This window comes from Echeneis naucrates, chromosome 12, assembly GCF_900963305.1.
Source record: "Echeneis naucrates chromosome 12, fEcheNa1.1, whole genome shotgun sequence".
NCBI lineage: Eukaryota > Metazoa > Chordata > Actinopteri > Carangiformes > Echeneidae > Echeneis > Echeneis naucrates.
Genome location: NC_042522.1, coordinates 9,910,897 through 9,924,985, shown reverse-complemented (window position 1 = coordinate 9,924,985; position 14,089 = coordinate 9,910,897). Strand labels below are relative to the sequence as shown.

General features: G+C 41.5%; 1 protein-coding gene across 5 annotated transcripts in view; it reads left to right on the top strand.

The window, feature by feature from the left end:
• The window catches only part of cacna1bb (calcium channel, voltage-dependent, N type, alpha 1B subunit, b), a 146,871-nt gene that overhangs the window by 59,008 nt on the left and 73,774 nt on the right, over window positions 1-14,089 (top strand). For all 5 annotated transcript variants that reach the window (XM_029515533.1, XM_029515532.1, XM_029515531.1 and 2 more), the window contains one exon: window positions 2,811-2,998. In XM_029515533.1, coding sequence (XP_029371393.1) covers window positions 2,811-2,998 — 188 coding nt within the window. The remainder of the gene's footprint in view (window positions 1-2,810; window positions 2,999-14,089) is intronic.

Here is a 14,089-nt window from a genome sequence, read left to right as displayed (position 1 = left end):
GAGTAAAGTAAAAGTAAAAAACTCACAACACAGTTATTGCTTGCAACGTGCTAAATAGCTGAATTTCACTCTCACTTATGTCTGTCTGGGTGAGCAAATCCGTGAAAAGACAAGATACACTGCAAGCTAGCACTTTGCATTAGCCTGCTGTTATTTAGTGAGCTCAAATTACAGCCAACAAGACTATCTGACTGGTGTTCGCACAACTCACTTCGACGTTTATTTTTTCCTCTTTTCATTTCAAATGACAGCTTTATGACACACATGTTGGAACGAAACAGCAACATTTGTTGGTGGCTATACACCTCTATAGTGAGGAAATTGGGCTGTCCAGTCGTGATGGGGGATAATACACTTAAGATTCCATATCATACCCAATACTTTTTGTGTAAAATATTAATATAATACATCATATATAATAAAATATATAATATTGATCAGCAGTGGTAATTTCTTATTGCAGATTTTTTCATCAATCATAATGTTAGTACCCTTAAAAGCAATTCACGTCTTATACTGGTTGTGTAACAACTCTAATGTGCACAGTTCAAAATCTAAAAGTTAAACAAATAATTTACATAAAAATGAATTAAATAAAACAATACATTTGAGCTTTATTTGAACTTTTGCTGATCAGCATTATTTTCAGAACAATGAAATGATCCTGACAGAAATGTAAATCAATACATTTACCATCAGCACAATACAATAAATATTGAATAATACAAATATGAATTTAATAAAATTGTTAAAAAAAAAAGAAAAGTGCGCATTTGAACGTTTACTTTGTCAAACGAAACATACCTTTGGTGACAAGCATAATTTGGTCCTGACAGAGATGACAGTATACACTACTCATACTCTGTTTCTGTTCATTTTTCCATTTTCTCCGATCCGTCCGGGATTCCACTGGATGCGGAACGGCTCCGGAACGGCTCCGTCCTCCGCCGTCCGGCAGCACCCGCCTGATCCGCCTGTGACGCTCCCTGTTGCGGCTCCGCCGGACAGCGGCAGTCTCTAGGACTGACGAGATCTCGCGAATTCACGCATAATCGCGCGATGTTGCCGGTTGTAGTCTCTTATAAAGAGAACCACAAAACCATTTAAACAGTTTATCGTGTCCATCCGGAGGACATTAACTGGACCAAGTTAGAAATGTACCATCGCTCCAATTGCTCTTGCAATTGTATTCCACGTCGCATCCTTTTTAAGGGTGTGACGGGTCATAGATTATTCTGATTTTGGACCTCCAGAATCAGCATCTCCTCATCCACGGTGTCAACGCGGTGAAATGACGCCTGAAACCATCTGCACCGGATAAACCGGATGCTTTATTTTGTGTCCTTGCACGATTTTCCGTCCCGCACGATCTGCCCGGTGCCGTGCTCCGGCATCCGGCGTGCGTGTTGGGCAGTTCTGCTGGATGCCGGTGGAAGCACGCACACCGACGAGGCGGCGGAGCTGCAGCCGTTCCGCATCCAGCGGAATTTGGGGGTCACGCACGTGCTCCACGACTATCCGCCCTTCTGGCCACGTGACCTGGATGGACCAGTTCAATTTGCTGCGGGCTGGGGGTGTTTCGGCACAAAACACCGGAGTACGTTACCTAAAAAAATATTTGGAATTGATTGATTCGTAGTCGACACCAAAACGGGTGACATGCGGGTATCAATGCATCGATACGTGGGATCGATCCGCCAATCACTACTGTCAAACTATCAGAAAAGGAATTGATCGACCTTCAAGTTCAATGGTCGGACCATTTGGACCATTTCTCAAGTGTAACAGGTCCTTGAGTCCCATTCATATTATTGAGTCATGATTTCAAAGACATGTTGTAGTGTGGTGGTGCCTTGATTTATTTCCTCATCCTGTGATTGTATGTGTTGTCATGAGATTTTATTTCACCACAGTCTTTCAGCGTGTCATTTTCTGTGTTGTTGCATATCCTCATGTATCCTTTCACTCCGAAAACAACTCTGATTTCAGTGCTTGGATTTCATTGTCAGAGGAAAACAAGCGGAACAATCGGTTCAGATGGAGTATCAGAGTAATTACTGATGTGTGTGTTTTCGGGGTTGTTGAAGTGATGTAAAGGCACATGCTAACACCAGCTAAAAGATCCCGGTACATAGACTCAGTATCCCCCTGCTGAGCAAAAGTTAGTTCTGACTACTTTTCTTAAGGGCACAAAGCACAATAGAAATAAATTCAGAGTCAAGGGAAATGCTGGATCTGACGTAAGTTCTTAAGAGTAAAGGAAAGGCATTGACATTGGTGACATTGGTTACTGGTTGGGTAACTCAGCTGTGACAACAGTGCCGCTCTGTTGGAGCAGACTGCTGAGAGGTGAGCAAAAGTCTGCACTGACCTTCACCTTAAGTCACTTGCTTTGTTTCAGGCCTGACAGAATCAGGGTGCAGCCTCAGTCAGTGTGAAGAGGTCAGGAGGTCTTCAGTGAGCAGGAGGGATGGATCTGTGTGTTTCAATATCGTGACTGATGTTTGTGAGGAGACACATTAGAGCAGTGAGAGGCCACCTGAGAACGATATGGGGAGACTTGACATTTATGGCTCTATTGTCCCTGCTGCATTTCCCAACAAACTCAATGAATTTGCACTGATGAAATGAAAACCTGGGGTGAGACCATGAAGCATAGTCTATCACATGTGAAAACATTACGATAGATAGTAATTAAAACCCTTATCTCATAGTTTAAGAGCAAGTCTATAAAAAAAAACAAAAAAATCACAGAAACAACTTCAAATAGAAAAATCAGAATATTGAAATGAATTTGTTTCTCCTGTCAGGTGAGAGAGCAGCTGACTGGCCTTGTGGTCTGGAGCCGCCAGCCAGGACCTGTCCCAACGGCACCGAGTGCAGGGAGTATTGGACTGGACCCAACTTTGGCATCACCAACTTTGACAACATCCTGTTCGCGGTGCTGACTGTGTTCCAGTGCATCACTATGGAGGGCTGGGTGGACATCCTCTACAGTGTGAGTCTCTGTGCACTAAAGGCCTTTTGGACATCGCTAGTTTGCCTATAAGCTTGCTGTACTTGTTGTAGCCGTCACTGTCTGGTCAGTTCTCTAATAGGAGTAACTGTTTTGTCATAAAATCATTGTTTGAGGGCTTCACCGAGCTAAAATCAGGTGGCTTTTGGGCTCTCTGCCTCTGCTCTCAGAGTTGCCCCGGCAACCCTGGAGCCAGAGTTGACAGGTGTGTGTGTGTGTGTGTGTGTGTGTGTGTGTGTGTGTGTGTGTGTGTGTGTGTGTGTGTGTGTGTGTGTGTGTGTGTGTGTGTGTACAGGTGCAGTCTCCTCCGATATGAGAATAGTTTATCAACTAACGGACACACACACACATAGAAATACACGCATAGACATGTACACTTACACACATTGAGTGGCATACACAAAGAGACACACGAACAGAAGTACAATTAATGCTCTCCACTTGGCTCATAAATTACTTGACAGAATGTGTGACACACACACCACGACACACATACAGACACACGTATAATAAAAGAAAGATACATAGGGATATTCGCAAAAATACAAAGTGAGTGACATACACATGCAGACACACAAAGACAGACACTCACAGGGTTGAATTCAATGTTCATACAAGACTCAGGGACAGAAGTGACACACACAGAGACACACACACACATATATATAGACACACTAGGTTGCCATAACTGTATGTTCTCTGTATGCTGTGTTTGCATTTTCTGTGGCATCTTCTCTCTTCCTGCTCTTGTTCTTTCTCCATCCCTCTAACGAGCCCCCCACTCTTCTCTCTGATCTCTCTCACTGCCTCGCCCCCCCCCCCCCCCACCATTCAAAGCAGATGCCCTCCCTTAGCCTGGTTCTGCCCGAGGTTTCTGTCTCTTTGTGGCAAGGAAGTTTTTCCTTGCCTCTGTCGCCAAGTATTTGATATAAATAAATTTGATCTGATTTGATTTGACACACCACACACACACACACATACACATACACACTGAATGGCATACACAGACAGACAAACACACAGAGAGTTAAAGTCAATGTTGTTCACTTCGTTCATACATGACTGTGGGATAGAGTTGACACACACACACACACACACACACACACACACACACGCACGCACAAAGAATCCCAGAAAGCATTAAAGTCCATGTTCATCTTTTTATCTAATGAGTGGATTACGCTCATGAATATATAGACACCATTGATTTTAATGCCCCGTCCTCCAGATGGTGTCTATTGTAGCCCTGACACTGGAGATTAGGATTCCTCTAACAAAATCAGAATTCAGTTTATCATCAAATAGCTTTTTCACATATGAAGAATTTGCCTCTGTGCCTAAAAATAAACATTGTACAAAAATAAAAGGAGGGACAAGAAAATCTGTCAAGCGATTAAAATCTGACTATATAAACTTTAAAACAAACGAATAATGGACTGCATATATCAGTATTTGCAGTGAAAAGCGAAATAAAAAGCACAGCAGGTAACCTGTTTACCAATCTGAAAAAAATGGGAAATGTTGCAGTTTCATCAGCGTGTCTGTCCCTGCATAGTTTTTCATATCTGAAGTTTGGCATAATCTTTCGTTTTCAGCATGTAACCTGGTCATTAATTCAACCAAGTTTAGGAGGCCCACACATTTTATGTGTCATAAAAAGGGAATAAACAGCCTGTAGTTGATACCTTTTTTGTCGAAAAACTTTGGAACCACAGCCTGAAGTGTGAGTCAACCGTGTGTCAGCAGCTTTGTCGTGATATTTTGATCCAGAAATGTCGAAAGCTTCCAAACAATTTCCACTTTGTAAAGGTCACCAGACCAGACCTAAAGCAGCACTACCAAGGCCAAAAAATGTTTGATGGCTCCTTTATGGATGAACACTCATAGACTAGAGTTTACTGTAGAGAATTTATTAAATGTTGTTCTTTGGAGAAGATAACTTAGAATCTGAAAAGGAAATTAAAAGATTTGGCATAGTTTGGAGTCTTAATTCAGCTACTAAGGAATGTTACTGTTATCTAAACATAGTGGACTGCACATGGTCATTGACCCGCTCTTTGCTCTCTGCCAGATAAACATATCTATCTATATATAGATGTATATATGTTTAAATATTTATGTCTAAATATTTTTGTTTTGTTTTTCAAATATGATTTAATCAGTGTTGGGCAGTAGTGTCACAACAGTAGCGGACGTTTGCAGTTTAACTACATTACTCATTTCTTAGCTTTGTGGTAGCGTCGCTGTTTTCTGAATCAACTACCTTCTCCGTAGTTTAGCTCTTTTTTTGGTCACGTAGCGCGGTAGTGTTCACACAAGCTACATTTACAAAAATCATTTTTCTGAAGCTCAAACCAGCCAGACATTTCTTTTACGGACTTCCGCATGGCACTGGCGTAACAGTGCTGGTACATGTAGCTGCGTGTTTATCAATAAGATGAGAAGAAAAGCATAGACCTGCGTTAAGTCAAAATAATATGAATATTCTGTTTGTTTGCATTGTTTATTTTGTGTGTTTGGAATATATATCTAATTTCTAGTCAAAACAAATCTTTTTAGACTTCCAAAAAATACTTCAAGCTAATTTTCACATGAAATAAGAAAAAAAAATATGTCCATGGAGCAACGTTTTTTTGCTTGTAATAAGGAAAAAACTTGCTCCATGGACAGATTTTTTTCTACTTATTTCAAGTGAAAATTGTCTAAAAACAAGTTACGGTACTTTTTTAGGTGAAGGTTCTTATTTCAAGTGTAATGAGATTTGTTTTGACGACAAATGAGACATTTTGACCAGAAATAAATATTCTTGGTAAGAGTTTGAGTTTTTGCAGCATACACACACATGTACATTGACCATGTTGTGACTGTTTGAAGCAGGTCTTCACTCTTGCTGTTGTGGTTTGCTCGTGTTGTGAGTTAGCGCAGCTCATTGTTCAGTGAACAACTGAACTCAACATTTTTGCCTGCGTATCTGTTTGACTGACTTTTATTGATCAGTAAGATAACACTGACTTGGCACAAAGCTTGGATGTAGTTGCACTGGTTACTTTCATTTTGCTTCAGCTTAGCTCTGAGAGTAATAGCTTTGATGTAGTTAAGCTTCATTTAATGTTTGAGTAACTAGTATCTTAGTTCACTACAGATTCCAAGTAGCTTGCCCAATTTATGGATTTTTACGGGTAACGAGCTTCATGCTGCCAATACATTTAGCGTCACATCAGACCAATGAAATTACCAAACAGGTCACAGTGGACATTTTTGTTTGAAATTGTTTGAATTAAATTAAATGAAACCACACAAAATTCTTCAGATCAGTCATTTATTTTTTGCTTCATGCACACACAGTTATCATGGAAAACTAATGAATCAATGCATATGATGCAGCTTTCAAGTTAAAGTTGATCGATCTGGCGAAAAGGCGAAATCTTTCTGTGTAACATAATTCCTGCCATGTGCCATTTCCTCCCATATTTCCGACACCTGCAGCTTATAAAGAAGTGCGGCCTACATATGTACAAAGCTGCTTTTCTCTTTAAATTTAGCGGGTGCGGCTTATATTCAGGTGTGCTCTATAGTCCGGAAAGTACAGTACAAATCTCATATATCTCAGTGTCTAGGAGTCTGTGGCTGGACTGAACAGCGCTATTAGGCTGATGTGTCCTGTGTATTAGACAACTGGGTCAATGGGACAAGCTCCCCCGGCCTTTGTAGCTTTCAGGATTTTTTCTCTCTGTCAGCAGACCAGACAGTTTTGTAATCTAAATACCAGCACCTCTCTGTTTTTTTCAGGACAGCTAAAAGCATGAAAGTGCCTTTTTAAAAACACACAATCCCAGATCACTTGAAAGATAGGACCCCCTAGGGACGAGGGACGCCCAGCCAAGCAGAACTAAAAAATGGTTTCTCTAGGCCGATCCCACAATGGCTGTCTGACTCTGAGCTTCAATGATATATGCAAAAACCAACATAGGCGTCATACCGAAAATACAGTGGCTTAGGAAGGCTTAGAAATTTACACGTTTTTATTGTTTATTTTGTTTATTTTTCAATTGAATTTAAATATCAAGCTAATTTACTGAAGTGTTAAATCCAATATAAGTGATCAAAGCAATTTCACTCATTCATCTTCTACTGATTATCTGTTTCTGGGTTGCGGGGGGTGTTTGAGCCAGTCCCAGCTCACTCTGGGTGAGGGCGGGGTCACCCTGGACAGGTCACCGGACCGTCACAGGGCCAACACACAGAGACAGACAGAGACCAACAACCACTCACACTCAGACCTACAGACAATTCAGAGTCACCAATTAACCCAAACATGATGTCTTTGGACGGTGGGAGAAAACCAGAGTACCCAGATGAAACCCACGCAGGCACGGGGAGAACATGCAAACTCCACACAGAAAGGCCCCAGGCCCAGTAACCGAACCTGTAACCAACTTGTTGTGGGGCAACATCGCTGACAACTATCCCGCCGTGTTGCCGCATGTCTTTCTGTCTTGAATTTTTCCGTTTGCTGCCCTTTACCTGACACTTATCTCCTCCTCTCCCTGTTACAATGTATTTTTCTCTCCCAGGAGCCAGCAGCTAACTGGCACTATATTGTAAGCCACTTATAGAGCCATGTTTTCTCCATCATCTTCTCTCCGTTCCTCCTCGTTTCACTCTGAACATCTCCCGTAGCTTTTTCTGGCTCATTATCCTAAGAGCTGCAGACCCACGCTGCTGTGATCTGAGAATGGCTTTTGTCTCAGTTGGTACTTTTTCTTTGTATTTTTGTCTTTTTTCTTCTTTCTGCTCAAACTTATTCTTCCAGATCCTCTTAAGTTATTTTAATTTCAGCTTTTTTGTTGGTCTTTCTTTAGTGTCTGTCTTTCACTCTTCATTCAGGAATGGCCTTTCTGTTTTTATTCTCTTGCACTTGTTCTTATAACAACTTGTTGAAAGTAGAAATGGCTCATTTTGGACACTTTTCATTGGTCTGATTGCAACTCTTGAGGTTTAACTCCACTACATGTTGGCATTAGCCTGTTTTGAACAGAGATACTGATTTATTGCTGCTATTTGAAGCTCCCTCATTATACGTGCTTTGCTTTTTTGCACGGAACCAAGCAAAGCATGGCATCACCCCCCACCACCCCCATATGTGATTTTTAGCCAATGCATTGTGCTCCCTTTTACCATGACATCAATCTGGCTCTCTGTCCACCTCTGCTTGCTTAATATAGGAACAACAATTTTACAGAATGTTAAGATGAAAAAAACATGTAAAAGGAGTTATAGCTGAGGTCATGGGAGAGTATTTTTGCAGTCTTCAGTGAGGTTTAACACCTTAGTGATACCTGGCTCACTCCAGCTTCACTCCATCTGTCTGTTGAAGCATTTGGTGAGTCATTCACTGTCCCTGTACCTCTTCACCCTGTTGGTTTGTGTGAGTAGCAAGTTCCAGTTTTCCAAAACTGGAATCATGACAGGAGAAATACATGTTTCTGGCTACCTGACATGGGTTAAATGTAGCCTTGTATTCCTTTAAGAATTTCCCATCTGGGAATCATTGTCGGTCTGTCTGTCTCTCTCTCCCTCTCTCTAATTCAACATGATCATTTTAGTCTGTTATTGGTTAGAATTTGTGAAACCTAGCCACGTATCTACCTTTGAAGACATCATTAGTATAGACTGTGCCCCCTCCAGGAAATCTCTGCATATATTGAAACTGTCTGACATGAAATGTTTTATAACTTGATCTAAGGCTTTTGGAGCAGACTACTGTAGCTTAATACGCTGCAAATATCCGTGCTGGTTGGAAGAAGGAATGTCATTGCAGATGAGGGAGTAAATTATCTTTTTTTTTTTTTTTTTTTTTTTTTTTAGTAAAACTATGTGATGATGAACCTTTTTACCATGACATGAACACCTAAAAATACCTGCAACTCACCATCTGAGCAGGGCTAAAAAGTATTTTTGCTCCATAAAGTTTGCCTGGAAGCATGTGCCAGGAAATAAAGGGAGAGATCATGACAATGTTGGGAAGAGGAAAAGAACCATAAGTCTATTTGTGTGAAAGCAGTAGAGCGTGGATGCCTGCCATGTATGCATGAATATTCTGAGTCTATAAGTGTAGATGCACTCTGGGCAGAGATACAGGGGGGAAGGGTGACGTTTGTAATGTAATGAAGTTTTATTCTGTGGATAGCATAGTTTCTCATAACCCAGCATTAACCTCACAGACTGACTGTTCTGCCAATGCCCTGAAGCGCATGGCTCAGCCACCTCCTCTTTAATGGTGCAAAAAAAAAAAAAGCAGAGTACCTCTGCCCATCCTTTCCGCCATTATCATTCTGCTTTCTGCTGCTTTTACTTCCCTCATTGCATCCTCTTTGCATCCCTGTTGCACCCCCACCTTATACCTTCAGCACCCCCCCCCCCCGGGGTCTCCTAGCAGCACACATGGCACAATGAAGCACTGTCGCCTCCCATGTTATTCTTCAGCTGGAGGGAGTGGTGACAATGAGGTCGCATTCAGACTGACGATAGTTCTGCTTATTGTTATGCAATCGATGAAACATAAACTGGGAAGTTTGTGTTGAAGTCAGATCTCTCTCTCACACACACACACACACACACACTGTTCAGGAAAGGATCAAGATCTGAAATAAGTATTTCAACCAGATTACAAGCTCTTGAGACACTTTTTGCAGTCCTCAGGATGGCTCTTAGAAGCAGAAGTCCCACCTGTGAAGGAGAGGCTGGCATTCGATGGTCATTGGTTTGATACACAGGTCCACTGTGTGTATCCTCTCGCCTGTAAAAACTCAACAGGAGCTTCTTTGAACTAGTACCACAATGCTTCCTTGCATATCTTTTTCGCCTTTTACACTCTACACTGGAGCCAGAGAAGGACAGAGTGTCACAGAAATTCGTTTTTGATGTTTTAATCATGAACAGATCAGAGGAAAAGAGAAGGCAGTGCACAAGAAGAGCGGTCTCAGCTTATGCTAATGATGATACTTGTGCCAGCTGCTGCAGAGCCATGCTTTTGACTTAGCAAAATATCCTCCCATCAGTGTCGTCTTTAGTGACTAAACCACATGGTGGATGTTTCTGATATGCAACTCTCAAACGTTGGAGGCGTCTACAGATTACACTAGAGTACAAGTCCACAAGTTCCAACCTCGCACGCAGAGAAAAATAATGAGCACTGTCCTTCCAAATGACCGTTTAATTTGTTGGCTTTTCCCCTCACTTGTCCTCGCTTCCCTACATTTCTCCACAAAATTTCTCCAGCTGTGATGGAAACAGTTAGTTCTCAAGGAGAAAGCTGGATATTATTTGGATTGTCATATTACTAAAATAATTATTATAGTTCTGTTTTTCCTACACCCACAGGAAATTATCTAAAATGCTTTTGGTACAGGAAGGAAGTTGTAATAGATAATCTCTCTCCAACAAAAAACACGTTGACTCTCATTTTCCCCTTCAGATCCCAGGTTAGATAAAGGTATTTAAGCATCTATCAGCAATGAGATCAGATCCTCCTAGTTTATTCCGACCCCATTCTCATACAGCATTAGAATCCTAAATGCTAACTAAGGGCTTTGATGACCGTGGTTATAGTTTAAATAAAATAGCACTATAATAAGGTTTCCAACTGGTTTTAGTCAGCGAAGTTGCCTAATTGCTGAGTTAAGGTCAAGGAAACTTGTAATTGTGGTTAACAATGGAGAGGGTTAGGGCTAATGGATACTAATACAGCTCTGATGTATATGCTAATCATGCTGTATTGTAGCCTGTCTATGATTGGTGCTCCTCTCTTGGACCCGCTCCACTTCTTCTCACCCTTCCTGCCATCCTCCATCTTTACCTCCTACCTATGGTACACCTAGAGGTGTTGTAAAGAGACCAACACCTCAGAGACGAGAGGGGAGAGCAACAGACTGTTGCACAGCGGCAGTGCAACTGTCTTGAAATCATGATAACAGCTATTGGTGTTTGGGATTTGGGCTTGAACCACATTTAACACTGACACAAATTTTGTTTGGGTTAGGTTTGATGCCTTATTTAGAGACATTATGTTTCAGTGTGCTGTCTCTTTTTTTTACTTTAGTTTTACTGCTGCTGAATAGTGCACATAATGAGGCTTTTAGTTCTATTTTTCAGTTGGTTAATTTTTGATTTGGCTTCACAGTTGTTTGATTTTGCTTATTTTATTTATTTGGCAGCACCCATTGGCCCTCTCCGTTCCCTTTTGCCTCACCTCCTTCTGGTAACTAATTTGCACCTAGAAATGAATAAAATCATTGCCCCTTTAACAACTGGGTCTATTATGCTGCTCTCTTTTTCCCTTAACAAGCTAGAAATGTAACAGTGCTATTTTGGGTGAATGTTGCCTTTAACATATTGACAGTGAGAGAGAGAGTATGACAGCTCAGAGTAGGAGAGAGAGAGGATGACATGCAGCAAAGCTCGATTCCCGTCGTTAGCAGTGATGGGAGTAACTGTGTAACAATAAATGTTAGTGTTCAGTAATGGTTAATCTAACTAATTACTGTTTCCATTGTCACATTCTGTTACTGACAATAACATGGGATGCCTTAATATAATTGAGGTTATCAAAGTGAGGTCACCACCAGCTCTCTCGGCCTGAGAGGAGCTGCAAAATGATTTTTATTTTTTTCTTGTGGATGATCAGGCGGGCAACCACATGATAAGTGATGATGATTGGCTCTGAAGAGCACAGTCAAGATGCTTTGGAAGGCAAAGACAAATGATGTATTTTGTTATTTGGTTTGAAGTGACTTGTTTTTCCATTAGGACTCAGGGGGCTGTGCAGGTCAGTGCTTTTTACAGTAAACAAGGATTTTATGTGCTATGGCACAGTTCAAGTATTAAGAAGAATGAATACTCTGCTCTGAGAGGACATCTCATTCCTTTCAATGAAACTTATTCACCCAGCACATTTACTGAAAAGTTCTTCTCTTTTAAAGCCAGAGAGGACCGATGTTAAACTCCCTCTGTAGCTGAGCCAGGGGATGTTGCAGTCAAATCTTCACACACATCTTGTAGCTTCTTCAAACGAATAAAAAAAATTATCAAAACACCCGACTACGCTCTCTTTTAGCAGTGATGCCATGATAATGATCTACAAAAGGATGACAAAGTGTTGCGTTGATTCACAATGTGAGAGCTGTTTTAGCTCTGAGCTAGTCAGCAGGGAAATGACTGTTGTAACAGCGGCAGGGAGTGTAGGTGGTTCCTCAGCATTGATAATGTGGCAGCCTCCATTTCATGGGCCATGATTTTATTCCATTTCCTGTCTCTCATGATGGCCTACTAGCCATCAGTTGGGAGCGGCCCTAATTAATATTGCTATATCATGTTGTGGTTTCACACTAAAAAGAAATGGATACACTATTTAATATTTTGTTATGACCCCAGGCATCCAGGGGATGGAGGGTGTAACATAAAGTAAAATTCCAGGTGGCAACAAGGAAGGGGGGAAGAGCAGTTGTTGGCAAGGAGAATGCTTTATTCAAAATAAGAGAAAGCATAATGGAATGAACTCAGGTGTGCCCTGCCTGCTGCAGAAAGAGGGAGGGGCAAGGCAGAGCCTACAGAGCAAAGGAAAGGAAGAAGAAAAACACACACACAAAAGATACAGGCTCTAGCATGTTTCCATCATCCTTGTTGAGGCACTGTTTCTTACGTCAGCTGTAAAATGTACTTCGCATGAGATTTGTGTTGTCACAAGTCCGTGCTGCTATCAGCGACATTTTGCATTGTTGTATTGCTGTCCCTTTATCGATATGTGTGTGCATTTGAGATGCTCGGGGTCTGACACACTTGTGTACCTTGTCAGTGCAACAACCTCTTCTGCAGTGAGGGCAGACATTGTGCTTGTCAAAATAAAAATAGAGCACAGAGTGACATTTACATGTTGTGCGAAGTCAGTCATAGCTGTGTGTGAATCCTTTACACCAGTGTATGCACTATATCTAAGGACAATATCAAAGGAGACTACAAAGGTTATCAGGCTTGTTTCTGCCTGCCTCGAGGGACATCTCATGACAGGCACTGGGCAGGTAGTGTTTGTGCGGTGGAAGAAGTTCTTTTTTGGCTTTTATTGTGTAAATTTGTAGTCCTATTGATTGTGAGAGTGTGCAGTGAGATTTTGGCCATGGCTTGCAACATATGGCTGGCTTTAGATATCATCATTTTTTATAATGATGTCATGGTGTCCTCTGAGCAAAGCTACATTAATCCACACAGTAATCCTCTACTGGAAAAGACGAGGTGAGCTGGGGCTAGCTGGATAGCAGGCTAACCTCAATAGGAAAATTACAAGTAATAACAGTTGCTGCTCACTTTGGGGGACAGACATTGGTGAGTAAAGTGATGATTGTTGATGTTGAACTAGTAACTTTCATTTCACACTGGACGGAAATGGTGGTTATTATTTATGCTAGCTCCTTTTAAGCTGACCTCGGGCTCCTGTAGTTCAGAGTATTACCTGATGAGTCGTAAATGTGCAGTGATGCACGGTTTGGTACGCCATCAAAGACAGTTGTGTAAGGCAGCCCGACTCAATCACAGTTTGCAAGAAAACAAACACAAACTTTAGACACTTTAAACACAAGGGACAAATATGCTCAAAATAAAAAAAATATCAAACATAAACAAAGAAAAGCAACCCAGCCCAACCACAATGGTAAGAAGCTGAAAATCCTCTGGTGCCCACCTTCAAGAGGGACGTCTTTTGACACCCAACCCATTGGTGAAATATCACTAGAATGAACCTGCAACACATGAGCTTGGTGTCAACAAGCCTTGAATTTAGTTTAGCCAGGAAACCTGTTTTGACATCTTTTCTTGGAGCACCTCTCTGTGTGCTACTTGAAGTGTTGAGTGTTGAGTCTGCTTGTTGAAAATGCTTCAGGACTGTGATGATCTGCAGAATCAGTTCAGAGTGGCTATCTTCATCACAGGAGCCTTTGCTAGCCATCAGAGAAAATGTGTGTGTGTGTGTGCGCGCGCGCTTGGTGGCAGTACTGTAGGCCAAGAGTGGGAGTACACTGTCAC